The sequence below is a fragment of the Hylobates moloch genome, unplaced genomic scaffold (assembly GCF_009828535.3).
Source record: "Hylobates moloch isolate HMO894 unplaced genomic scaffold, HMol_V3 SCAFFOLD_9, whole genome shotgun sequence".
Taxonomy (NCBI): domain Eukaryota; kingdom Metazoa; phylum Chordata; class Mammalia; order Primates; family Hylobatidae; genus Hylobates; species Hylobates moloch.
This window is the reverse complement of record NW_026652284.1, coordinates 113,231,222-113,259,147: the sequence shown is the minus strand read 5'-3', so window position 1 is coordinate 113,259,147 and position 27,926 is coordinate 113,231,222. Positions and strand designations below refer to the sequence as shown.

The window sequence follows — 27,926 nt, the reverse complement described above, 5'->3', positions numbered from 1 at the left end:
CATTTCAGTGAATACAGGTTTCCCCTCTTATCCCACAGGAAGGGTCTGCACCTGTGGTTATTCTGTTTTCGTTTTTGTGTTTTTTACCTTCCCTTGCCTTTTGGAAGTGGGCCAGTGAGTGATCTGATTCTGCTAGAAAGGGGTTTTCCTCCTGGGGTCACAAACATCACCTAGGACACTGACGTTTCTCTTGCCAGGGCACCTACCCTCCCCAGCAGACCTGTTTTCCCACAGCCTTATTCCGCATGTCACTGAAACGAAGTGACTCCCTGGCTATGGAACAACCCCGCTGGTCCCCACGGCCAGGGAGGAGTGGATAAGGAGAGAAGGAAGAAGTGCAGAAACTAAAATTAACTGAATATCCACAGTGGGCCCAGCCCAGAGAGTACACTTTACATCTTTAATTTCATGACATCCTTCCAAAATTATACCATGGGGATTCTTATTGCTACTTTAGAGATGAAGAAAACAGAGGCTCAAGGGAGCTAAGTGGCTCGCCTGGCGATATGTGTTGGTGATTGGACTAGAAGCCAGACCTGCTCGCTCACACCTGCCATCTTACAAGAGCTTGTGAGCACTGCCTGTCTTCTGTATGCCAGGACTGCCCAAAGGCCTGCCAGGCGTTGACTCCATCTTCACAGCAACTCTGTGGGGCTGGACTGTTATCAGCCACGTCCCGCAGATGAGGCTCCTGAAGCCTAGAGAGCTTAACTTTGCCACCCAAAGCCCAACACCAGGAAGTGTTGTGCTCTGAGCTACCAGGCTAATGCCCACTGGAGACAGGATTTTCCATGAATATGACATTGGATGCAGAGAGAGGCAACTTGGTATCTGTGCAAATCCAGCCCCTAAGTAATATCAGCAAAAATAGTAATAATATGTATTAAGTGTATTAGTAATTCTAGTGCTCAACAGTTTACAGAGATTGTCTTAATTTGTGCTGATAATGACTCAAATAGCTACTATTCTCCTTTCTCATTTCACAGATTGAGACACTGACATCCAGAGAGGTTAGGGGACCAGCCCAAGGTCACCTGGCAAGTGAATGGTGGAGCTGCCATTCAAGCCTGTCTGTCTGCCCCCTGCCTCTCCATCACAGTCTGTAGTGAGTCAGCAGGAAGAGGTTTGGGCATCTCATGTTAACGCCATCCTCCTGGTGCACTGAGCACGGCCAGCCTCTGGCCTCAACTCCAGGACCCCAGGACTATTCCACTCTCCTGTGTTTAAATGTATGGTATTTCTTGGTTCCTGATTACATGACCAGGAGCCTGGTCACTTTAAGACTCTCAGGAAACCTGGGCGATGTCCCAGATTACTGTCTATATTAAATCTCTCAGCTTTTCCCAAACTCCCTTGCCCTGCTGTGGAATCGGAAGAGGCCAGTGCTGGCTGTTCCCACCACCACCCATTCCATCTGCACCTGCATGGGGCAGGAGTGGCCTGCCAGGCCCGGCAAGAATTAGGAATCTTCCTAGACTTCCAGCCCAATCCCAAAGGCCGGTGGCGTCAGAAGAGCAAGTGAGCACCTACCCAACAATCAAACCCACAATGAAGCCTTTACAAATGTTAGCTCCCCAGTCTTAAAAACAACTCAGCCAATGAAGAACTGCTCCCTTATGAGGAGAGAAGGCCAAAGCTCTTCCTTTGGACATATTTATCTTTTTTCTTTCTTCATTCAAGAAGGCCACTAAATGACCTTCTAGAGCCTTCCTCCTGTTTTCTTCTAAAGCCCTTACAGCTGTACAGCACAGGGTTTCATCAGCAGGACTCCGGGTTAAATCCTGGCTGCTCCACCTGCTAACTGTGTGACTTTGGACATGTTCATGAGCTCTCTGAGCCTCAGTTTTGCCATCTGAAACATGGGGAGATAGGAGAGCTCTATCTATTTACCCACATTGTTGGAAGGCAAAAATGGGATAAGGGATGTGAAAAGCACCTTTGAACAGGTAATCTGTACACAGGAACTATATCATGGAGTCCTACATGGCCAAGCCACATAGAGTCTTCCTAAGCGCTAAAGGAACTGTGCTCCAGACCTGTTCCTGGAGGAGGCCACACCGGTCTGTGTCATGGGTCTCAGTGCAGACCACTCCTAGATGACCTGGAAGTTGAATGTTGATTGTGTCTGACTTAAGGTGGACCCTTCACTTCTCTCTCTATTTCAGAAGCACAGGGCAGACAGTTAAACGCATACATATCCATGGAGCACCTACTGTGTATCCTGCATAGTGATAGCAGCTTAGAGTCAAGATGTGGATGAAGCAGGGCCCCATGCAGAGGGGAGCAAAACAGGACTTGGGGTAAACCGTGTGTGGTAAGAGCCTTGGGCAGAGCACAGGTTCAGGGCAGGAGGGAGTACGGATAAAACTGGAAAGGAGCCCCCGCAAAGAGAGTGGGGGTACTCTTCCCTCCCACCCCTGCTTCTGAGGCTCCTCCCATCTCTTTACAAATATCAACCAGAAGTATCACTCGACCTAATTAAATTTCCCTGCAGTTCCAAAATGTTGCTTAGAGATTAGAAAATAAAAATAAGGAAAGAATAAGAACATTAAAAGAAAGGCAATTGTGGCAAACTCAGAATCATCTAGCACAGTATTTTGCAACTCTGCCAGACCCACCACTCCAATTTGTAATAAGTATTTTGTAATGTCTCCATTTCCTGCCCTGAGAAGAAATTCACAGATAGTCTAACCCACCTACTCACATAAATTTAAAAATGACTGTGACTTGAGCAGATTGGAGAAATAAAAGGTTAAAAATCGATAATAATATATTTTAATATTTAACAATATAGTTCAATATTCTATATATTGATGTGATGTATATTTCAATATTTGACATTCACTAAATTTTTAAAACTTGAAATAAAAATAAACAAGTTAACACCTCTACAAATTCCTGAAGTGCCCCAGTGAGGATGGAACCATCACACTGAGACCCTGCAACCACGGTCCTTCTCCCATCTGAAGACACAGAGAATAAGACCCAAAACTCCCGGGCAGGACAGCCCCCAAGCTTCTCAAGGTGCCAGTTCCGGGGGTTCCCTGCCCAGGCTCTTTCTGACTTCAGTTCCCAGCAGGAGTGTCTTCAGGAAGTAGATGTAAGTTTCCACACGAAGTGACTCAACCACAACTACATCCTTCCTGCACTTCCTGCCTCCCCTCCCGCCCCTGCCTTCCCAGCTTCTCTAGAACTTCACCCAGTCTGGATCAAAGAACAGATATGCAGGCCTCGTCATTCCCCCAGGGGGTCATGACTTACTCTCACAGGCAGGCTGGCTCCCGGCCACGCGCGTCCCAGGCACCTCTTCTCCGCTGTCCATGACACACCAGCAGCTGTCCTGGGCCTGGTCACATTGCACTGGGGAAAAGCCCCCATCCTCTGCCCTGCAGGCTGGGACATAGCCTGCGCTGACTCTCCTGGAGAGGACTCCACTCTTGAGCACGTTGCAGAGGCTTGAGCCTGACACAGAGACAAGCCAGATGGGCTGGGGACTCGGTGCCCACTCCCTGCTCAGATGCCCAATCACCCTCCTCACCACCCACGGCCACCCTCAGCCCACCTGCCTGCAGGGCCTTCCGGGGTTTGTGGCTGCCTCCCCACCAGGAGGTTGAATAACAACAAGGCAAACACTAGACCTGGCTCAGCTCTGTACTCTCTCCCCTCCGCTGCCTGCCCTAAAGCAGCTTAGAGTCTTAAAGGAGAGTTAACGAGTACGTGAGCAGGTACAGTTCTGTGAAATAAAGGCAACAATAGTGCAGTGTAGGAGCCTACGGAGGAAGACAGAGGCCAGCAGAAGCTTCCTGGAGGGACAGATGTGTGGTCTGAGCAAGAATTTGTCAGGTGGGGAGGGGACAGATGGACATATTGCAGGTGGCACAGCCAGAACGCGTGAAGGCCCAGGTGGAAGAAAGCGTCTTCCTTTTTCCAAAGTCTGACCAGAATTTATCACAACTGCACCCTGAAGCACAACTGATGGAGAAGACAGAGAAGCCGAAGAAGACACACTAGCGCCAGATGCACAGGGCCCTCGAGCCATTCCAGGGAGCTCGAGCACGGCCCCGAGGATGATGGGAGTATTTACGGTGTTTAGGCAGAAGAGGGACATCTGCACATTGCCCTTTGGGGACATCACCTGGGCTTCACTGCAGAAACCAGATGGCAGGGCCACACATCCGGCCAGCCCTCCAAAGCCCTAGGGCCCCCTTTGATGGGGATCAATGCTGGTTTGCACTTCTCAGACACAAAGCACAGCCTACTCCCTCCCATGTTTGCTTCTCCCAAGAAACTGCAGAGATGGGGGAATATTGCCCCTATTTCATAGATGAGAAAACTGAGGCATAGTGAGGTCAGCAGCTGTGCCCCCACAGCTATGGAAGCAGTAGAGCTGGGACACGAAGCCAGCTCTTTGGACTCCACACTCAGTGCCCCACAGAAGAGGTGAGAAGCCATGCCAGGAGGGGCTGCCACTCACACTGGGCACTGCTGTTCGAGCCAGGCAGCAACTCTTCTCCTGATGCAGGGTCCACACACCAGGTGCCAGCCTCCGATGCCTGCAGCCTGGCATACTCTCCTGTCTGAGACAAAGCCGGGGTCATGTCAGTCAGTGTGGGCAAGATGCTCTAGTGGCCAACCTGCTGTTGGCAGATGTCAAAAGTGTCCCTTCCAAAACAACAGGTGATGGCTTCTCCAGATGGAGAGATGTGGAGGTGGGGAGAGGTACTCTCCTGTTCCCAGCCCTTTACGTGCATCATTTGATTGATGGCTACAACAGCCTCATGAGGCGTGGACCACCGTTCTCCCACTTTTGGGTGGGGGAAACTGAAGCTCTCTCAGAGAGGGAAAGTGGGGCAACACCTCACAGCTGGTGAGTGAGAGGCAGGTCAGGTCCAGGCCCAAACCCATCTAGACCCAAAGCCTAGCCATGCTCCTAGACCAGCCTCACTAATTCCAGAAATGATTTTGACAAGTACTAGAGTCCTCCACAGGAACTGGCCTTGCAAACCACACCTCAGAGCGCCTCTAAACTCCACTCTGTAATCCCTTTCCCACCATTGGACATTGTGGCTTCTACCTCTCCTTCTCTCTGTGTAAGCATCAGTGCCCAGGAAGGAGAAGCAGAATTGCCTTCCAACAGTAGGTGCTTTCTGGCCAAGATTAAAAAACTAAATGATATTGACTAATTTATCTATGAAACTATTCTTAAGCGGGTCCATGTTTACAGTACCAAACAATAATAAGGAAACTTTTGCTTAGCACTGTACAGTTTCATGAGTTTCGACACTGCTGTTTCATCTGCTTCTCATCAAGTCCTTGGAAGCTGAGCAGAGTGGGTGGTAGTGTTCCTACCATCCTATTTTAGAAAAAGGACACTGAGCCCAGAGACTGCCCTCACTTGGCAAGTAAGTGGTTAAGTTCTGGGCATAAATTCGTTCTCTAGGAGCTCTACATCAGTACTTTGCTGAATTATGAATTGTTAAAATCACCCCGGGAGCTAGGGAGGGAAAGAAGCTGGTGTCCTCTGTGTGTGTTGAGAACCTGGGACACAGTAAGCATAGGGCCTTGGCCAAGATGCCTTTAGGAAAAACATGATAGCCTGTTTTGTTTATTTTTCAAAGAGTTCTTATGAAAGATACTTCCTTGGAGTCTCAAAACCATCCTAGCATTAGCTAGGACAAAATGTGGCCTGATCTTGTGATTAAACAAAACAAACTGGGACACAGAAAAGGTAAGTAAATGGCCCAAGGTCACAGAACCAGCTTCCAGCAGGCCCAGACAAACACCCAGGCTGAGAACGTCATGTGAGCTTTTAACTAAGCTGAACGTACTGAACAAAAAGAAAAATCATCTTCGACCAGCGGGGACAAGTCCCGGCTCCAATCCTGTGCTTCCAGACCCTTACCTCTAGGCAGGCTGGGACGAACAGATCTTTTGGAGATGGGTTTTCTTGGGATCTAGCCTGTTTCCAGCTGGAAAGCAGCCCACTGGTTCGAGATTTCTCACAGGTTGTCGGGCCTGTGGGAGAGAGAGGTGCTTGTAAAGCACTGGTCGTGGGAGCCAAGGGAAAGAGGGGATCCCAGGCTGACCCCAGGTTTCAGGGTCATGAGCCTGGGTGAATGCAGGTGCTCTTCACGGAGACGTAGAACCTCTGAGGACAAAGACTCATGTGGGACATGCCAACTTTGAGATGCCAAGTGGACTGTGGATTACACATGGCTGAGCCTCAGGAGAGGGGTTGGGACTGCAGGTTCAGATGTGAGGCAGTTGCTGAAACTACAGGAGTGGCTGAAACTGCCCAGCAGGTGTACAGAGGGGGAGAACCAGGGCTCCTTCAACAGTCTCAGCTGTTTCCTTCCACCTGCAAAGCTGGGAGCCTTCCAACTAGGAAGTGCCAAGGTCAGTGCAAGCTTGCAGGCCTGGGGACTTGGGAAATGCATCTGCCTGCACCTGGGGCCTGGCTGAAGGGCTGGGCCATGGAGTCTGCAGCAGTTGGGCAACCACAGCTGACTAGACCAGTGATGGCCACCAAGGGGTGTCGGGAGGAGAACTCTGCAGGCTTCACTTACACTGTGGAATCTGCAGAGAGCGGGCAGTCAGTGAGGCAGGGATGAACCCACCTTTCTCATCTACACACCAGCAGTGCCCTGGAAAAGAGCCAAGGGGAGAACATTCAGGAATTGCACTAGGGACTTACCCTGGAGTGTCTCATAAACAACTTTCCTTCTTCACTCATAGCAGTGCAAGCCTGGTCGCCTTCTGTCCCCAGTCTAGACCCCCAGTTGGGTATTGTCCACAATCACTCTGATGCCCCCAGCAACCACCCACTTGTCTTTCAGGCTGGTAGAAGTTTCCTGCTCCTGTTACACAAGTGAGATAACTGGAGGCCCGAGAAGCTAAGGAATTTGTCAGAAGCTACTAAAGAGGAGCCTAAGAGTGCAGCTCACTTGCCTCCCAGTGTGGGCTCTGTCCTCTAAAATAAAAAAGGGGTGTCACTTGGCCACCTGAAGTTGCCTATCCCTCCTTACCAGTCCCAGCATGGCACTGCACAGGCTCCCAGCTTCCGAACGCATCACACTGTGGCACATAGGGGCCCGACCGCAGAAGGGCAGATGCTCCAGCCGAGTCGTCCAGGGAAAAGCGGCGTCTCTGATAGAAGCTTAAGGCTGGAGTCAGGGAAGGAGAAAAACAGAATATGACCACCTGCTCTGTGTGGGCTCTGTCGCTGAGAACAACCACATATGTCCTGGTTCCAACATAAGGAGGCCTTCTTATTTATTTATTTGACAAGCATTTCAACCCACAGTATTACAAAGGCTCCTTGCACAGTAGGCAGGCACTCAACAGATTGTCCTTTCAGAATAACACTTAGGCTGAAGCTTGAAAGAGTATTATAGTAGACCTCTACAATAACTTCCATACAGAAATCAGTAGGTCACTGAAGTGTCTTCAGGCACATGAGATAATAGTAATAATAGATAGGCTCTATACTTATATGTTATGTGCGAGGCACTAGCTAAATACATACCTTAATTAATTTAATACTCACAGCAATCCAGAAGAAATGTCATGTTATCCCATTTAATGGATGAGAAAACTGAGACACAGATGGATTAAGCAACTTAACCAAGGGTTCACAGACAGAAAGGGGAGGGGTTGGCCTTGGAACACAGGAGGGCAATCGACGTCAGCTGCTGTCATAGGTTTCCCTACCAAACTCCTACAGTTCAGTTTTTAACCCCTTTGAAACTTTGATATCCACAAAAAATTGTATCAGATCTTCACAGCAGCTCCATGAAGCCAGAACTTTTACCCCAGGTGAGGACACAGAGGCTCAATGAGGGAGGTTATATGATGAACCACTGGCCACCCCACTAATGAAACTGCATCTGTCCTCAGCTCTTGCAGTCCCCGACCCAGTGGGCTTTGCGCATGGCTTTCCCCACCACCAACATAGTACATAGTGTTCCCATTTATTGTGTTAGATTTGTCTCCTCCGCACTAGCATTTAAGCTCTTTGGTACAGAGATTTGTGTTTATTTTGCATGTAGAGGAGTGTCTGGCTCATAGTAGGCACTCAAGAAATCACCGACTGGGAAAAAAGCATGAATGAATGCATGAGGGAGAGAGGAAGAAGCAAGAGTGGGCAGCGGGTGGGACACACGTCAGTTTGGTGTGGGTCTTACCAGGCCCAGTCTGATTTTCCCTGACCACCACCCTCCTCCTAAGTGGCCATGAACTGTCGCCTGAGCTCTTTCTCCACTCCTGCTGGCACTTGGGGCAGGTTGGTGTTCCTCACCAGGATCCTGGAGGGAGAACGGGAGTATCTGGGGTGGCACTGTTGGCAGTCACCTGCAGCCCGTTGGGACAGTTCTCCCCACTCCCCACCTTTCAGAAACAGGCTTCATGGCTCCAGATGGGAGAGCTTACAGATACAAGGATTCCACCAACTCACAGTCAGAGCCATCTGGGGACACCAGGATTGACCTCTGAAGCAGCCCCATACGGTGGACAGCGTTCTGGAGTCTGCCAGGCCTCCTTCTGAATCCCGGCACTGCGCCTCCTAACTGTGATCATGAGCAAGTTGCCCAACCTCTCTGAGCCTCAGTTTCCTCATCTATGGAATGGGTCTAACACTCACCTAACAAGACAACTGTGATATTTACATCAGAGGAGCTGATAGGCATTAAGCACCAAGTGCTTGCCAGACACAGCTGTATGCATTTCGTCCTATGGCCTTCGCCACCCTCATTAGGCCCTCAGACATGGCTACCATGTTCTAGTGGCCAAAGGCACTTTGCTCTGGGCCCTCAATCCCCAGACTCTTAGGGAAAAGACCAGGCCTGGTCCTCTATGGTCCCTTCCTCTCTTCTGTACAAGCTCAGATATGCAAAGCGGAGCATGTGGCTACTTGGAGAGGAACTTCTCAGCTTGACTTCTGAAGAAAATGCCAATATGCCATTCAATGATTAATCTCAACAGCACCAGCAACATTGCCTCCCCTTTCTCGACATTTCCCTCCCTGACCAAAGCGGTCACAACTGAAGGAGCATCAATCCCACTTCTCTCTTTGATTACGTCAAATCCTATCTTTGTACAAAAATGTAAAACAACACAGTTCTTCCCAAAAGCAGAAGTCTCCGAGTCTCTGAGGAACAGAGAAAAGCAGTGTCTAGGCATAGGGTGATGGTAGTGGACGGAAGAGAGAGAAAGAAGGGAGGAAGGAAGCAATAAGGATGGTTAACCACCAGCTACTGAGCTCCTTGTAGGTGTCAGGCACTGGGTCACGCACCAGGGATCCAGAAAGAATAAGACACAGTGTCTTATCCTCCAAAAGAGATGTCTGGGGTGAGAGAGAAGCAGGAAACAAAGATGGCACACATGAGATTGTCACGTGGTATTAGGAGAACAAAGATCACTGAGACCCAATCCCACGCTGGCCATAGACACCCTGGAGTGCCTGCTGGAGTGGATGGGAAGGCAGGGAGCTGCCCTCCTGCTGGAGGGATTCTCTTTGACTTGGAGCAGATGTTGTCAGGGGAGGACTGCCTTGCTGTTTGGTGACTCAAGCCCAGAAAGCTAGACAGGGAATCAGCTGAGACCATTTGACAGGGATGGGGATCCTGAGTAAGATTCAAAGACAGATGAATCATTTGTCCTTGTCAAGTTGATGTGCGGTCAATAAGAAATCTTGGAAGGGACCTGTTCTCCTGCTAGAGCAGCTGTGAGGTCACAGAGGAAGAACAAGGGCTCTAGGATGAGGCAGAGCTAAGCACCGACCTCAGCAATACCTGGAATCTGCCTGGCAGGGAACAGGAGAGATGAACTGGAGGACCAGGTCTCTGGGCTTCCCATCCAGGCCCACTGGTTATCACTTGTGTGAATTCGGGCAAGTGACTTAACCTCAGATTCCGTTTCCCCATTTGCAAAGAATTGTGGATGGTGATTATACCATCATTTTCCTGGAGCTGTCAGAGGATTAAATGTGAAGATCTGATCATCTACTTAGCACAGTAAGCACCTGCTCAAAGGTGAGGTTAGAATATTGTTTAGCTGGCCGAGGGCTGTGACTCATGCCTGTAATCCTGGCACTTTGGGAGGCCGAGGCAGACAGATCACTTGAAGTCAGGGGTTTGAGACCAGCCTGGCCAACATGGTGAAATCCTGTCTCTACTAAAAATGTGCAAATATTAGCTATGTGTGGTGGCACACACCTGTAGTCCCAGCTACTCAGGTGGTTGAGGTGGGAGGATTGCTTGAGCCCAGGAGTTCGAGGCTGTGGTGAGCTATGATTGTGCCACTGCACCCCAGCCTGGGCAACAGAGCAAGACTCCGTCTCAAAAAAAAAAAAAAATAGCATATTGTTCAGCTGTTATTATAGACCAGAGGACTGCAGGCTCCCTGAGGTTATTATGCCTCTGTTGCATGCAGGTAGTAATTCCTGCTTTTTGGAGTTACTCTCAGGATCAGATGAGATCAATGTGTCATAGTTCCTTAATATCGAGGCTTCCTCTCCCCTCCCGCTGTGTGGTGTTCCTGAATCTCTGGAAATGGAGGGAAGCTTTGGAGCAGGCCATGAGGGGTGTTTGAGCATTCACGGGCTTGGGTCCCTCACATTTTAACAAGAATATTGGCTTTGTGGGAGCGGCAGGTGCCATCTGAAACCTGCCCTAGGGTAGATTTGCTGGAGAATTAAGGAGCATTTCAGAGATGCGTGCAGCATTCCAGCTTTGACTGGTGCCCCCAAACCACTTTGCCTTTTCCTTCCCAAGAACCCATCAGTTTGGGGAAGCCAAACCACAAAGTCCTAAGGAGGACTGAGGAGAGACGAATTTAAGCTCCTGCTTTTCCAAAGGGACGCAGTAAGAAAGCCGAAGGGCACCACACTCACTAGACTGAGCCGCCAGGCGAATGGCGTAATCACTCCCGCGCAGAAACTGCTCCGCGAAAGCCTCCCGGGGCGGGAAGAGCGGAGGAAGGCCGAGGTCCTCATTCCTCAGCCGGATTCCCTTGGCCACCAGGAAACTCTCCCCCAGAGGGAACCGAGAACTGTTGGAAGCTGAAACAATCTCTTCCGTTTCCCTAATGAACTGCAGTACACGGAGCTTTGCTTCCTCACAGGAGCCAGGACCTAGGGGAATAAAAATAACACAGATGGACTCACTCACCACGTGGACCTCCCTCTGACTCCCATGAAGCATGTGTGCCCTCACACACACACACCACACACACAACACACACACACAACACACCACCACACCACACACACACCACACACACATACACACCACACACAACACGCACACAACACACCACACACATACACACCACCCCCTCACACACACACATACACACCACACACACACACAACACAACACACACGCAAACACACCACACACACAACACACACACAGAACACACCACACACATACACACCACCCCCCACACCACACACATACACACCACCCCCTCACACACACATATACACCACACACAAACACACCACACACACAACACACCACACACATACACACCACCCCCTCACACACACATATACACCACACACAAACACACCACACACACAACACACCACACACATACACACCACCCCCCACACCACACACATACACACCACCCCCTCACACACACACATACAACACATACACCATACCACACACATACAGACACACCACACTCATACACATACCACACATACAGACACACCACACACCTATGCACATATCACACACATAAACGCACACACCATACACCCATATAGAAATACACACACCCCATAAACACACACTACACACACATACATAAACACCCACCACACCACACACATACACACACTACACAATACACACCCACATGTGAGCACATTTTTGCCTCAGCTGTTTCCTTCGCAGCAGCTCTTTCCACAACCTGGAATGTTCCTTGTTTTGCCTCCACACTCTCATTCAGTCACCATTTGTGGGGGGCCCACTGTATAAGATGGGTAGTAGCTCATACTTGCTCCTTGCTGGGCACCATCCTGAGCACATCTACACAGACAATCTAACTGATGCAACAGCCCAATAAAATATTCTTATTCTCATGCTACAGATGAGAAACTGAGGCATGGAGAAGTCATATAATTTAAACGAGTTCCCAGCTAGCAAGTAGCTGATTCGGAATTTCAATCTAGACAGTCTCACTCTGGGAATAGTGATCTTGACTGGCTGTCTCTAATGAAGGATAGACAGATGATGGATGGATGGATGCATGGATAGATGGTTGGATGGATGGATGCATGAATAGATGATTGGATGGATGGATGCATGGATAGATGGTTGGATGGATGGATATCAAAAGTTGAAGGGAGGCACTGTAGGTTAGCCGAGAGTTATTCCTGTGAAGAGGAAAGACTGTGGCACTCAAAGACCTTTGTGTTCAATTTTTGGGTCATTTATTAGTTGCGCAACCATGGATGATGCACTTAACTTCTCTGAGCTTCAGCCTCCTGATCTGTGCAATGGGAAAAATTGGGGCATCTAGTCCATGGGGTTTTGTAATGAGCCTTTTAAGTGTTGCAGTTGAAGTGCTTGGCACAGCATCTGGCACATGCTGTCCTTGGCAGTGTCGCTTAGCAAAATCCACCCTCGCCAAATTTACTTCAAACATCACATTGTGAATTCAACAGTGCGGGTGTCATCGGATTCTTTTGAGAGCATGGGATCAACAGAAAACTTTGACTTCCGGAATTTGAAGTTATTGTTTTCTTGTTCAAAAGGATATTATCAAATAATTTATTCTACTAATCCCAGGGATTTTGAATCTCCGAAGCAAAAACTCACATTTAAAAACCTCGGCTTGCTCTACGTTTCTTCCAAGATAAAGTGAAAATCTACAACTGGGCACATAAGATCTTTTAAAATCTGTCCCCAGCTGGATGCAGTGGTTCATGCCTGTAATCCTGGCACTTTGGGAGGCCAAAGCAGACAGATCACTTGAGCCCAGGAGTTCAAGACCAGCCTGGATGACATGATAAAACCCCGTCTCTACAAGAAATGCAAAAATTAGCTGGGCGTGATGGTGCATGCTTGTAGTCCCAGCTACTTGAGAGGCTGAGGTGGGAGGATCGCTTGAGCCTGAGAGGTTGAGGCTGCAATGAACTGAGATCATGCCACTGCCCTCCAACATAGGCAAGAGAGCAAGACTGTCTCACAAACATTATAATCTGTTCCCAATTTACTATCCACCTCTTCTTCTTTCGTTCCCTCCTGCATCCCCTCCCCTCCTACGTCTATAACCTTTTCTCCACCTCACTCACAGTTTCATTGACTCAGTGCATGCTATTTCCTCTGTCCCAAAGGGCCTGCCACATCTGTGACTGGACGAATCCCTCTTAAGATTCATCCCAGTAGTTGGGGTCAAGCTAATCTTTACCCCAATCTTCAATGAGTTAGTAGCCCCTTTCTCTGAGCACCCTCCACCGCATTTTCCATGTACATACCTCTGTTCCACCATTGTCATTTATTACTTTCCTGATAACACCCTTGGTTTCCCCACCGGTCTCTGAGTTTCTCAGAGCAGACACCATCCTTCACCTGTCTTCCCATCATACAGTACAGTGCCCACAGTAGGCAGTTCATAAATGCATATTAAATGAAGAAAGCAAAATTTCAAACAGGCCAGAGATAGCAATGCAGACTCAGACTCCTAGAGGCCTGAGCCATCACCCGTGTGAGTGATGCATGTAGGAAGTTATTGGTCCCTTCATTACTCACTATCAATTGTATTAATCCAGCCATCACTTGTTAAGTACTTCCTGTGTGCCAAGTCTAGCACTTTACATCTATTACTTTTTGTAATTCTTCCAACAAGCCTTTGAGGCAGTTATGCATTGTAACTCAGATTTTACAGATGACACTAAGACTCAAAAGAGTTAGCCTCTCTTAGGTCACAGAGCAGTAGATGGTAGAACCATGGTACAAGACAGCTACTGTTCTGTCCTCCAGGCCAGTCCTCCTCAAGCTTTTGGCTGCATTGAATTCCCCTGGGAATATTGTAGAAATGCAAGTTTTGATTCAATAGGTGGGGCCTGAGATCCTGAATCTTTAACGAGTTCCCAAGGTGAATGCCAATGCCGCTGGACCACACTTTGACTATCAAACCCTTTCAATTGCATACCCTTATAAACAAAAGATTTTGAATATGCACCCCCCCAAAAATGGGTATTTCTTTTTAAGGCATATACATACTACTAAAATAATACACTACATGCAGATTTTTAGCTGTTTCAGCTGTTAAACATTTAATTGTAAAAATGAATATATTAATAGAAATGTGAAAGGAAGATAGAAAATACTGAATAGAGATGGAAGTTCAAACATTTTCTCCCTAATGGATGGTCTTGTATCCAGTCTCTTGTTACTCAATTTTAAAAAGCCAATTACTCTAAGTCTAGTTCTAATACTCTATCCAGCATTCAGACTAAGGTAAGACTAGTCACTAAAGTAATCCCAGCACTTTGGGAGGCTGAGGCAGGTGGATCACCTGAGGTCAGGAGTTCAAGACCAGCCTGGCCAACATGGTGAAACCCCGTCTCTACTAAAAATACAAAAAAATTAGCTGGGCGTGGTGGCAGGCACCTGTAATCTCAGTTACTTAGGAGGCTGAGGCAGGAGAATTGCTTGAACCTGGGAGGCAGAGGTTGCAGTGAGCCGAGATCACGCCATTGCACTCCAGCCTGGGCAATAAGAGCAAAACTCAGTCTCAAAATAAAATAAAATACAGTTACTAGGTACTTTCGGTATCAACAACTCATGCTCCTAAAATTGCATACAAATAGGACCAAATTTAGTCTTAAATAATTTAAAATTATAGGAATGTCCGCATGTAAGAGACCTGACCACTGGTATGGAGAATGATTCTACAAATACCACAAAAATAAATAAGACTTCTTATCTAACAGTCAGGCCAAGATCAATGTGTTAACCTTGAGGGTTCTATTGCTAGAACTTGACATTTGAATGGAGAATCCTTGCATTGTCATCTCTGGGCTGTTCAAAATGCCAAGGGTATTACTGTTCTCATTACATGGTACTTTCACCTGACATTTAAAAAAACCCAGTTGCTGCTAAAGCCTAAAATTTGGCTAATATCAAACTAGTCTAATGGATTTTCACATTGCTCAGAAAGGTCCAGACAATGTTAAACTTGCAAAGAATGAATTGAGAGATTTCACTGAACAGCTGTCATATCACCTGTAATATTAGCAATGGCTGGTTATATTTGGATTTGGCGATAACAGTGTTGAACATGTCTGGTTGTTCTTTCAAACTGCTGGCACAGCTAAGGGGGATAAGGCATTTTAACTGAAACTCAGTGTCAGCTTCATTCTATTTATGGCTCATGTATCTTAACTTTCCCATAAGTCTACCTGTCACAAAGCTGAATGTATAGACCTCAATTAGCAGCTCCCCAACCAGTCCCTTAGTTAAATCCTTCCAAATCAATTAAAGCCATTTCAGGTGGCACTCTCCTGAGGTCTGCGCACTTAGCAGCATTCTGTGCAAGTAGCAGATTCACTGTAATACTCATTGGTCAATTAAAAGGTGCACCTAAAATAGGAGCGATTACTAAACATTAACCATAGGAGGACAAGGGCCAGGTCACCTCCACTTTTATAGCCTTCATCAGCTCTAAGATGAAGATGCTTTGCACACAGAAGACATCCAGTAAAAATCTAAGTCACTAATTGAAGTAATCAATTATATGAAAGTTTTAAAATATACTGTATCAATCTTGCTTAAAATATACTGTATCAATCTTGCCAACACCTGACTGTGCTGATACAGGGAAGTCCCTTCCCCTCTGTGAGCCTTCGTTTTCTCAGCCATCTCTAAACTCCATTCCAGCTTTGACACTCAATACCCTCCCACTAGACATCCTTTTTTATATGTTAAACACACACACACACACACACACACACACACACACATTTAGCTCTTCATATGCGTTAGCTCACATGTTGGGAGCTTGCTTGGCTCAGCCCGCGTTCCTTCCAGCTCTTGGCCAGCCTCATCCACACACCAGCAGTTCCGAAGGTCGAAATGTGCCAAAGGAGTGCTGAAGTCTGAGTAGGACCCCGGGTATCGGCTGAGTTGGCCATTTAGGATCTGCCAGAAGAGGTAGGGCTCCAGGAGGACATTCTCCCTGGGCTGGGGCCGCTTCCCTTCCAGTGCTGCTAGTGGGACATCTTGCAGAGAAGGGTATTGTGACAGCACCGGGAAGACACCTTGCTGGCCAGCCTCATACAGACTTTGAATAAAGAGACTGAAGTTTCCAGAAGCTGCTTCTCTGTAGCTCATGATCTTTACTAGCAGCTTGGCAGGCGTCAGCTGCTGGCCCTTGTTCCGAGCCTCCCATCGTTGGTACCACTCAAGGACCTGCTCGGGAGGCCCATCGCATTGCACTTGTCTCCACTGCCCATCGGTGCTGCACTGTGGGATGTAGGTGTCGGAAAGGGTGGGTAGCCTGCTGGAGTTAGAGAGCAGGGCCTGCACCGTCCTGAGGAAAGCTTGCTCAGCCTGTAATTGACAGGGTGTGGGGCCTGGGGAGGAACAATGAGCAGGTGTTTCAGTTTAAGAAATTTAACAAACTGGAAAGACCAAGATAAAACCACTTAACTGTCCAAACTCCGTCTAAAACCTTATATAGCCATAGAAATACCATGAAGCTTAAATTTGTAGATAATACCTAGATAGGCATTGCCCCATGACTAAATCAGCACCATTGATATCAGTTGGTGATCAGCACTGCTGAAATGTGGTGGTTCTTTAAGGCCAAACAAATCTATTTACTCCTAGGTCTGATTAACATTATCTAGGCGTTCCAGGATAATTTTTAATATAAGCAGTCAATTTTGTCCTTAACTGAAGTGTAAGCATTGGCCAGGAGTGGATTTCTATTACTGTACTGCATTGGGTCAGGGCCTAAAGAGAGACTCAGAGAACCTACAGATTGAATACCCAACAGACTTACATTTCTTGGGCTTCCCTATTGCACTTCGAGTTCCAGGAATGGCCTGACCCTCAGCATCAACACAGTAGCACTCTGAGTTAAAGCACTGGACAGGCAGGAAGTGTCCCTCACTAGTACAAGCAGGGACAAACAAGCTGGAGCCGGCAGGCTGGCTGCCCATGAGGCTTTGCATGCGAGCCCTTTGCTTTTCACAGTCTGTGGGGCACCTTGGCTGTCCACCTCTGACTCTTGAGCCTGGAAGCTCTTTGCCCCAGGAATCCACACACCAGCACTCTCCCGCAAAGCATTGGACATCCTCATAGCTTCCTTCTGTCGTGCATGATGGGACAAATAGCCTTTCAGGTGTTTGCTCACAGGTCTGGGAGCTGAGCACCGTTTCCATCACGTCACCTAAATCTCTGGCCACATCTTCTGGCACGGAGACAGCATGTTGCAAGAAGAGAAGGAATTCTGGAAGCTCCAGGAGAGAAGCAAGGAATTTGAGGGCATTTTGGTTCTCTTGTAGGTTAATTTCAAAGCCAAAGCTGCCCACAGTTGGCTTATTCACAGTACCGTCCTTCTTAGCAGCTTCAGGGGTTCCTGTAGAAGAATTTGAATCTAATCCCACAGAGAGTGGCTTGGCCAAATCTTCTTGTCTCCCTCCATTCAAGAAGCTTGCAAGACCAAGTTGCTGGAAAAATTGACTGAAGTTAAATGTGCCTCTTGTGCCAAGGGCTCCAGACAAGTTAAACTGGCCAACATTCACCAAAAATTTCCCTCCAAAAAGGTTTTGCTGGAGTCTCTTTGGGTTGGTGGTAAATTGAAGGGCAAGACGAGCCAGCCCTCGGGAGGGAAAAATTGCTCGGATGGCTTCTTTGAGAAGACTTTCTGAGACAGAAAACCGTTGGCTCTGTCCCTCCACCATTGGGCGGAGAAGCCCAGAGTCCACAAAGAGCTCCTTGATTGTGGGTGGGCAGGATGTGGCAGATCTGGCTACTCTTGGAGAGGCCCATCTTTTCTCTGGGGAAGAGAACAGGTCGTGCTGGCTGAAGTAGCCTGAGGTCCCAAAGTAGAGTCTGGACAAGGCCTGCTGCCTTTTGGAGGCACAAGATTGGCCTTCAGCTGCATGAGACAAAGTGAAATGGGAGAAAAGGTTTTAATGTCACGAGCAATCTTGAGACAGCTCCTCAGATCTTTCAGGTAGTAAGAAGCCAGAACATTCAATCAAGGATACCTACGTTTGAAACCACTTTCTTCTCTGTGTCATTTGTTTTTTCCTTTCCCCTGAGCTGCCTTTGTGGGGCCATTCTGGAGGAGTGACTTTTCCAGTTGGCATGACCACTCCCCTAGCTCTCACTAGAGGTTGATCCCTTCTAAGGTAAGTCTTGTAAATACTGGCTCACTTTCTGAAAATCTGACCTCACTTGCCAATGGTACTCAGGTGAATAGTGTCCCCCCTACACACAGACATGATGTTCATGTCTACAGGGAACCTCAGAATGTGATTTAGAAATAGGGTCTTTGCAGATGTCACCAAGTTAAGATGATGTCATACTGGATTAGGGTGGGCTCTAAATCCAATGACTGATGTCCTTATAAGAATGTCATGTAAAGACACAAAGATGCACACAGTGAAGAAGGCTGTGTGAAGACAGAGGCACAGATTGGAGGGAGGCAGCCACAGGCCAAAGACACCAAGGATTGCCAGCAACCACCAGAAACCAGGAAGGGGCAAGGAAGAATTCTGCCATAGAAACTTCAGGGAGAGCATGGCCCTGCCCACATCTTGATTTCAGATTTCTGGCCTCCAGAACTAGGAAGGAATACATTTCTGTTGTTTTAAACCACCTGGTTTGTGGTGACTTGTTGTGGCAGCTCTAGGAGACTAGCACACCAACACACTCCTATGTGTATTTAATGAAATGTTGTCTTCCAGCATTCTCTCATTGGAATTCTCAACAGACTTTAATGCTTCACTATGTGCTTTTAGTGTGGCTAATTCCTCCTTGGGAGTAGTCTTTTCTAGGCTAGCTATGGTCTCCTTGAGGGCAAGAACCATATCTGAAATGCTGTTAGTGGTTCCTATAATAAGAAATATTTTCTTATATTGTAATATATATTATAATATAGTAAATATAATACTTCCTATAATATAAAACAATAATGCCTACCCAGTGTACACACTTAGAACATTCTTCTGCGCTTCTTGACCTTTCCTAGAAATTACTAATTTAACAGTGATCAGCTCAGCCAACTCTTTGCATGGTCAAGTCATTCTATCTGAACATCCTAGGCTGAGTGTAGCCACATTAAGAGATTAAAAAAAAAATGTAAAATTCAAACACCAAAGGGCTGTCTCAGTTACATAGGTGGATGTAAGTAAGCTCCATTTTTCTCCATAAAATCATAACTCTTACCTTTTAACCACCACGCCCCCCTCCAACTTTAAAAATTTTTTTTCCTCTTGAGTCACACAAATGCCAAAAAGAAAGTCAGCCAATTTCCTTCTGTAACCAGGCAACAGGGAAAGAACTGGAAAATGTGGTGGGAGGGGAGAGATTGGCAGCATCAGAACATGTAACATCCCTCAACGAGGCCATGGCCTCTTTTAATGGATATTACAGGAAAGTATGGCAGAAATAAAGTTTACTGCTTTGCTTAGTCTTCTTCCAAATTAAGAGCTTACCCTTCCCCTTTCCATCCATTTGTTATGTAGTGTTACCAAAGCAAGGAAATTCAATTACTGTTTCCATGTGGCATTTGTTTCCACAGAAATAGGACCTGATATACCAGAGAGAAAGAGTGAAAATATATGATCTATCTATGCACTTGATAGAGCCATTTATGGTCTTTAATTTGGAAAGCCATAGTTCTTCATTTCCACCTGGAAGTTGGATGGCATAACATTCTCTAGGTTTCAGTATAAATGAAATGTGGTTGTAAATACCTTCAAGAAAGTGTCTCCAAATTTTCTTTTTCGACATTCTCATACTTAGCAGATAGAATATAACCACACACCATGAAGAATATTCGAAAGGTTAAGTTGGACAAATGGAATGATTTAGCAGGAATTATTGAATGAATGTTAATATATATATTGAAGCTATAAAAAACCCTGCATTGGTGTATCACTATTCCAAATCTTTTAAAATCTACCCAGCTTCCCCAAGTTGGAAGCCTAGGAATGCTCCTGGTTCTTCCCTTCCTCATCATAACATCCTTCAAAATTTCACCAGGAGGAGAAAATGGGGTCTGGCTGGAATGCCTAATAAGAGTTCTCACTGTCTCCCACTGTTTCTGCTTTAATGTTGGCCCCATACTGGGTTGAATGTGTCCCTCAAAATTCATGCTCTTCCCAGAACCACAGAATGTGACCTTATTTGGCAGGAAGGTCATTGTAGATGGGACTAGTTAAGATGATGTCTGACTGGATCAAGTGGAGCCTTAATCCAACATGACTGGTCTCCTTGTAAGAAGAGGAGAAGACTCACAGACAGACACAGAGGGAAGATGGCCATGTGGCAATGGAGGCAAAGACTACAGTAATGCTGCCCTAAACCAAAGAATGCACAGATTGCTGGCAGCCACTACAAGCTAGGAAGAGGAAAGAAAGGATCCTCCCCTAGAGCTTTCAGAGGGAGCACGGCCCTGCTGACACCCTGATTTTGGACTTCCAACCTCCAGAACAGAGACAATACATTTCAGTTGCTCTCAGATGCCCACTTTGTGGTGATTTATTACCATAGCCCTAGAAAATTAATACAGACCCCATCATCTCTGGAACATGGCAATGACCTTTTAATTAGCCCCGTTGCCTCGGGACTACTGCTCCTTTGAGTCTCTCCTCCAGAATTTCTTTGCCTTACATGCAAAACCCACAATGATACTGTCCAACTTAAAACCTTTCACTGTCTTCACCTGACCTCCAGGATGAAGCCCCCAAGCCTTTGTTAGGATAACAAATACCTCATTGTCTTACCCCTGCCTTTCTTCAGAGCCCGGAGCACCACCCTATTCATACTCCAGCAATTTTTTTCTCTATCCTTCTTGCAGATCAGATGATCATTAGCATATCGATGCCTATTATTCTGTCCTTCTAATTTTGTTTCTCCTGCTCTCTCTATATAGAACACCTTTCCTTACTCCTCTCCTTCAGGAAACATCTTCTTAGAAGATTCTGATCAAGTATGGCCTCTTCCATGCATTCTTCCTAAATGCCTCCTTCCCATACCTGCTGCAAGATCGAATGCCCAACTCACCATGCTCCTTTAGTTACGTGCATGCTCCTGTCTCACGGCACATGGGAACTCAATTCTCTTTTGTTTTTCTTCACCTATGAGCCCCCTAATATTCCCTGAGCTCCCTGAAAATGCAACGAGGTCTGACACAAGATGAGAAACATGTTGGAAGTTAAGGATGATAAACTGGTTCTCAGACAAGTTGAGCTTGAAGGGCCAGTGGGGGCACACCAGAAGGCAGTTGAATTAATGGGGTCCAGAGAGGTTGGTCTGGAGGACCGCTAAAGTAATATGATCCGAGGCCGAAAGAGGAAGCCCCCAGAGGAAACCCACCACAAGATGGCGGCTCCCCTTGCTGCCGGGTTCCATGCATTTCCTTCCCCTGGGCGTCCACACACCAGCAGGGCCCTTTCGTCTGGCACTGCACCGCCTGATAGTCTCCATTTCGGCGGCAGCTTGGAACATAGGGGTGACCAAAGCTGGTTGCTGTAAACCGCTCCACTTCACATTTTGTGGGGCCTAGAGGAAATCCACACAGTAAAGAAGTCAGTGTCAACAATGCTTGGTGTCTTCACAGCATGCACTGCTGCTTGCTCTTAACGATTCGTTTCATCTCTGCCCTCACTTTGGTGGAGCAGCCACACACACCATAGCGACTTTGAAACCCAAGAGGCATCCCCCTAATGGAAACACGCACATTGTTAGCAGTTTATTACTTACATCGGAATCTGCCAGAGATGACGGATTGAACTGCGAGGAACCGTCTCTGCAGTATCCGGTACAGGGTGGTTTCAGTGAAGGTGGAAGGAAGGTCCAGGCCAGCAAAAATGGTGTCATAAATTTCATCCAGTAACAACTCCAAACCTGAGCAAAGACAGCAAGACTTTCAGAGATGGTCTCATTCAGAAAGGAAGCCCTGACCTTGTTGTGCAAACAGATACTGAGAGAGAGCCTTCACCAGCATCATTAGGCAGTAAGTCTGAACCACACTTTAACAGTTTCCAAAGTCAGAGCTGCTGTAGATGGTTCTGCAGGTTGTTCAGAGGAACAAAGGAGCAGTGCTTATAGAATAAGAGATTAAATCCATCCGGTGCTCCACTCGCCAATTTCGGGGCTGCATCTGCCCAGAGCGGGGCACTTCTTTCCAGTGTGCACAAAGGCACTATGTGGGCCAGCAGCAGCTGCATTCAGCACACTGCAAGATGACAGTTTGCTAAGGTTGTGTCCTCCTCAATGCCCACAGCAGCCTGGCAGGGGGCAGGCAGTCACTCTAGCTGTGCTTTACAGGCAATGTTATCCAGGCTGTCAGACCTGAGGAATCACACTCCCTCCCTTCAGATCACCTGAGGGGTGTCACTCACCTGTCTCAGCCAGTTCCCGCCCTTGGCTGTCAGCACAGTGGCAATACCCAGATACCTCAGGGAACCTCCTCTGGAAGGAACTGAAGGTCACAAATGCATCTGGAAACCTTGGCGAGAATGAGATTTACGGTCACCATTCATAAAGGCAAGTCATCACAAGCTTTTCCTGTAGAAATAAATGTGGCCAAGTCCACGCCTAGTGAAAAGGAATGTCTACTTTCTTATCACATGACAGTTGCTTCATGCTTCCTGCAGTAAATGCATTTCCTTTACAATTTAGTTTAACCTGGCTGGAACCAGGCTGGACCTTGTAAAATAACGCTGTGCATAGCTGTCGTCTACTAATTAGCCGTTTTCCTCACTTATGGCATTTGACCAATTTATGCCCACGCGTTTGTCTCATACGGCCAGGCAGAAAGCAGTCAAGGAAGATTGCATTAACTGGTTCCTTTCCTGGAATACAGCTCTCGAGACTAAAGGCCAAGTCTGCTTTACAAACATATGGTACACTGGAGATGATCTCATTTTGGGAGATCAAATGACTTCAGGCCCCTTTATGACTTTTCAAAAACTTGAAAAGAAGCCAGCTGCCACCACAGGAAATCCTTAAGAAGGAAATGTATCCAGTCCCATAGTTGAAAAAAAACACAAATCAATACAGCATCACTAACAAGGGCTATCCATCTCTTTCCACAAACTGAGGAAAGAGATTCCCTAATCACATCTGGTCTGGCAATTGTTATAACGAGCTCATCAGCTGGGTTCCCTGTCTTAGAAGTAAAAGAAAGGTAAGGTATAAAAAGCCATATTGAGGAGTTCTACCCCTGTGCAATGATTTAGCAACCAGAGAGGAACTGTTCATCTTTTATAACATTTAGAGATTTGTTTTCATGCCCTATATAACTATATAACTAATATATGAGGTCCAAGCATAATGTCTTTCTGTCTATGTCTGAAATATATCTCCCAACAATAAGTTAATGGAAGCAGCAGCTCTGTACATTGATAGGCCAATTGCTGTGCAACCTATTCTAGCAAAATATTGAAAAGAACCTTAATGTCCAATAGTAGAAAATTAAGAAGTAAATTATAGTAAATGCCCTAAATGTAATAAAATGCTACGATGGAAGACGATGCTTATAAATTCTAGCCAAAGGGGAGTGTGCATAACATTATGTAAAAAGGTTAGATTATAAAATGCCATATACATATATTGCAATTACAACTGTACAACTGAATCAGTATTGGAAGTCAATGTGTGGTGTAGTAATTGTTCAGAGCCTGGCTTTGAATTTCCATTCAAGTTAATAACTATTATTTAATTTGAATGGAAATGGATATGCAAAACAAAAGCTATAAATGCACTATAGGATTATGGATGAGTTTTTTCCATGCTATTAATCTATTATTCTGTGTATGTGTGTTAAACAGAATGTTACAGTAAGCGTGTTGCATAACAAAAATTAAAAACTCACTTTGCTTTGTTGCCACTGATAGGGAGGTAGGGGGTATATAATAAAAGTTCATTCATCAGAGCCTAGGATAATTCAATTTTAAAAATACTAATAATAGTATAATAATAACTTTTACTTACTGAGCACTACTTTGTAAAAGACTATCTGCAAAATATTTTAATACACATTGATTCATTTAATCCACCTAACACTCCTAAAAGGAATGTGGTACATTTTAATCCCCCTTTTAGAGATTAAGAAGGTGAGGTATATGGGCCACTGTCTTGAACTAGTGGTGGGAACTAGGGTTCAAACCCTGGTCTTATCCACTACATGCTGCCTATCTCTGCCAGTGGTGTTATTCAGTGTGTCTTTGGCTGCACCTGGCTTCTGTCCTACATCCTACCCTGCAAGACATGTGACTCTGTCTGACACTGCTCCATATGCCCAGCACCTCGCTCTTCCTGGCATCTCATAGATGTTGATGACACAAGTGCTGGCCTGAGGTGGGTTCTGAAACACATTCCAGCGTGAGACACAAGTTTAAATCACTGTAGTTCCATGCTTGCCTAATTCAACCCAGAGACCCACCTCAACATCCTGGCTCATGGCAGACATGACTTCCACGGTCTTTGAGCCATCTTCATCCTACCACTTTATGGTCAGAGCCCCTCTCTGGGGGTTTCTGGTCTTATAAACTGCCCAGCACCTGGACCTACTAGTGTTTTTTGCATGGACCTCACTCTTGATATTCCTGCTTCTCGCATATTGGAGATCACCCTGTCTTCAGCTCTGGAGAGGGTCCTCCCACCCTCCCAGTAAGACCACCCTAAGGCCAGTTACTGCCATCTGGGCTCTCTAGGGCTGTTCTTTATTGACCTCTAGGACAGACACCCTGTGCTGCCATCTTTAATCCCTTCTTGCTAATTCTGTATATAGTGAGAAGAGCTAATATGATTGTTGCTATTAATTACTATTCATAAAATAATCACAGGTGATACGTATGAACAATCAGACGAAACACTCTCCATATTTGTCTCATTTAATTCTCACAACCGTTTAAAAATCTCCATTTCCCAAATGAGAAAACTAGGATTCTGCGTGGTGCTGTGACTGGGTCAAGATCATCCAGCCAAGACCAGGGGCCAAGAATCCCAAGTCCATTTCCAGTGCTCCTTCAACAACAGCAGGTGGCCAAAGGGTGAGACTACCTCTCCAATAGAGCACAGTCCTTTGGGGGGCGGCCCTGCAACCACCAGTGATTTCAAGCTCCGAATCTTCCCAATTTCCTGTGTGCCCACAATTCCATTTGATACAATTTGATTTCTGTGGCTAATTTCTGAAATGATATCACCATCTATGCATTTTGGACTCCTTCTCCAAAATAATAATTAGCACCATGAAGATTGTTTAGCTGTTATTCTGCTACTGTCATTAGTGATTTACTATCATCATGGAACAGGGGTTCTGTCATGCTTTCAACCTCCTCTTTATTAGATCTCCTGCCCCAAATCAACCAAAAGAAGTCAAACTGCTGAGACTGAATCCAAAGCCCCGATGAAAGCTGGAAAGTCTGGCTCCATCCCTAGCCTTGAGCCAGCTGGACCAAAGAATGCCCCCAAAGGAGGTGAGTTTGAGTGGGATTCTAAAGCCACGAATGGTGATTTGACCAGGAGACAACAGAGGAGTGAAGAACATATCTAGAAGAGTCATTTACATGCCTCCAACTTCAAGGTGGGAGACAGAACCACAGGTGTGGGCAGCAAGGAAAACTGAGATATTGGTAGTCACCGAGGGAGGTACAAGTCTGATAGAGAATGCCAGGACCCAAGATTCACAGTCTCTGAAATACAGCACCTGAAGAGGCTTTTTTTTTTTTTTTTTTTTTTTTTGAGGCAGAGTCTTGCTCTGTCACCAGGCTGGAGTGCAGTGGTGTGATCTCGGCTCACTGCAAGCTCTGCCTCCTGGGTTCAAGCAATTCTCCTGTCTCAGCCTCCCGAGTAGTGTAGCTGGGATTGCAAGTGAGTGCCACCACGTTCAGCTAATTTTTATATTTTTAGTAGAGACGGGATTTCACCATGTTAGCCAGGATGGTCTCGATCTCCTGACCTGGTGATCTGCCCACCTCGACCTCCCAAAGTGCTGGGATTACAGGTGTGAGCCACCACACCCGGCCCTGAGGATGCCTTTTATAGGTACCGGCCTTTGGAAACCACTGGTCCTTCAGCAGCAGGACATTGTCAAGTCAGATGGTCCCCTGTGGCATACGGTGTTCCCCCCTTCATGAGGACCTGAAGAACCAAGTTCCCTCCATCATCAATAGAAGAAAACATTGTGACCCCTGAGAAACTCGTATTTTTATCTGGTAGAAACCAAGTAACAGACTATTTTTTTCTTTTCTGTGGTTACAGGGAGCTCAGAGCCAAATATGCGGCCCCTCACATTTGTTGGGACTTTGTAGAAAGGGATGTGGGCCAATCTTTGCCTTGCCTTATTCTGATTTTCTACTTTTATTTTGCCTTCCTCATGATTCCCTCTAATTTCCATTTTTATCCTGTTTTGGGCATATCAGAAGAAAGGAGGAAGATAAAATCTACACAATATTTAAAAATTGAAAAATACTATATTTTGGCCTACCACTCCAATAGAGCAATCACCAGTGAGTTCAAGCTCAGAATCTTCCTAATTTACTGTGTGCCCACAATCTAGTGGAAAAGGATGTTTGCCTTTTGTTGAATAAAAAGCAAAATCTCAGAGTGGCCATAGAAGAATCCTCAAGAAAGCAAATGCTAGAACAGGGGCAAGGGGTGGCATTTCTGAGTTTATGCTCAGATTACGGCCAACCTAGACAGAGAAATTATAACCAAGGCTCAGAGGAATGCGAAATTCTGGTCTCCACTGGGCATCCGGTCTTGTTCATTTGCAGAGTACGATTCCTGCCTCCGGGCTCAATCAGATTCTCTAACGTCTCCCACAGGCAGTTCTTTGGAAATCTAAACACTGACTCACAAATGAGCCATGTACTTCGTTCTCTCCTGCACTAGGGAGGGTGCTCCTTAAAAGAGGGGGCTGTACTGGGTGCGGTGGCTCACGCCTGTAATCCCAGCACTTTGGGAGGCCGAGGTGGGTGGATCACTTGAGATCAGGAGTTTGAGACCAGCCTGACCAACATAGTGAAACTTGTCTCCAGTAAAAACACAAAAATTAGCCATGCGGGGTGGCGCATGCCTATAATCCCAGCTACTTGGGAGGCTGAGGCAGGAGAATTGTTTCAGCTTGGGAGGTAGAGGTTGCAGTGAGCTGAGATCGCACCACTACAATCCAGCCTGGGTGACAAAGTGAGACTGTCTCAAAAAATAAAATAAAATAAAATAAGAGGGGGCCGTAGCCTAGCACAGCGCCTGATGCATAGCCAACCACCGCAGGTGTCTGTAATGAGGGTGATCTGGTGCTTCCCCAGTGAGGATTTCTCCATACAGTACCTTCCACGTTCTGGTTACAATGCCCTTTTACCATATATTAAGACGCATCTGATCCTTCTTCCCACTGGGCAATCTGGGTAGCATGGGTGGCTAAGGCATTTGAAGTTAGACTGGTTGCTAAGGAGTTTGAGTGTGTTTAGTCATTAAGGACAAGGGTTAATAAAGAAGCCAATTAACTCAGATCATTAAGGCTTTGATAATGGCATTAGCCCTGCTTGAAGGATCTTAAGACCTTTACTTATATCTGCTTGGTCAGAATGTGTGTCCACAGTTAATGGTTGGGTTAGGGCAATATAAAAGATGGGGCACAAGTCAGAAGGACCAGTGAAGCTTGCTCCCCATTACAACATGGTTCTTTAAAATTTTCCAGCCAAACAGATATTGCAA

General features: G+C 46.4%; 1 protein-coding gene across 1 annotated transcript in view; it reads right to left on the bottom strand.

Moving 5' to 3' along the window:
- The window catches only part of TG (thyroglobulin), a 272,911-nt gene that overhangs the window by 235,621 nt on the left and 9,364 nt on the right, over window positions 1–27,926 (bottom strand). Inside the window, exons 6-16 of the mRNA XM_032760475.2 lie at window positions 22,604–22,710; window positions 21,963–22,106; window positions 21,576–21,761; window positions 17,026–18,126; window positions 16,010–16,594; window positions 10,889–11,128; window positions 7,026–7,163; window positions 6,567–6,644; window positions 5,903–6,015; window positions 4,475–4,577; window positions 3,262–3,462 (exon numbers count right to left, since the gene is read on the bottom strand). Of these exons, the coding sequence (XP_032616366.1) occupies window positions 3,262–3,462; window positions 4,475–4,577; window positions 5,903–6,015; window positions 6,567–6,644; window positions 7,026–7,163; window positions 10,889–11,128; window positions 16,010–16,594; window positions 17,026–18,126; window positions 21,576–21,761; window positions 21,963–22,106; window positions 22,604–22,710 (2,996 nt within the window). The remainder of the gene's footprint in view (window positions 1–3,261; window positions 3,463–4,474; window positions 4,578–5,902; window positions 6,016–6,566; window positions 6,645–7,025; window positions 7,164–10,888; window positions 11,129–16,009; window positions 16,595–17,025; window positions 18,127–21,575; window positions 21,762–21,962; window positions 22,107–22,603; window positions 22,711–27,926) is intronic.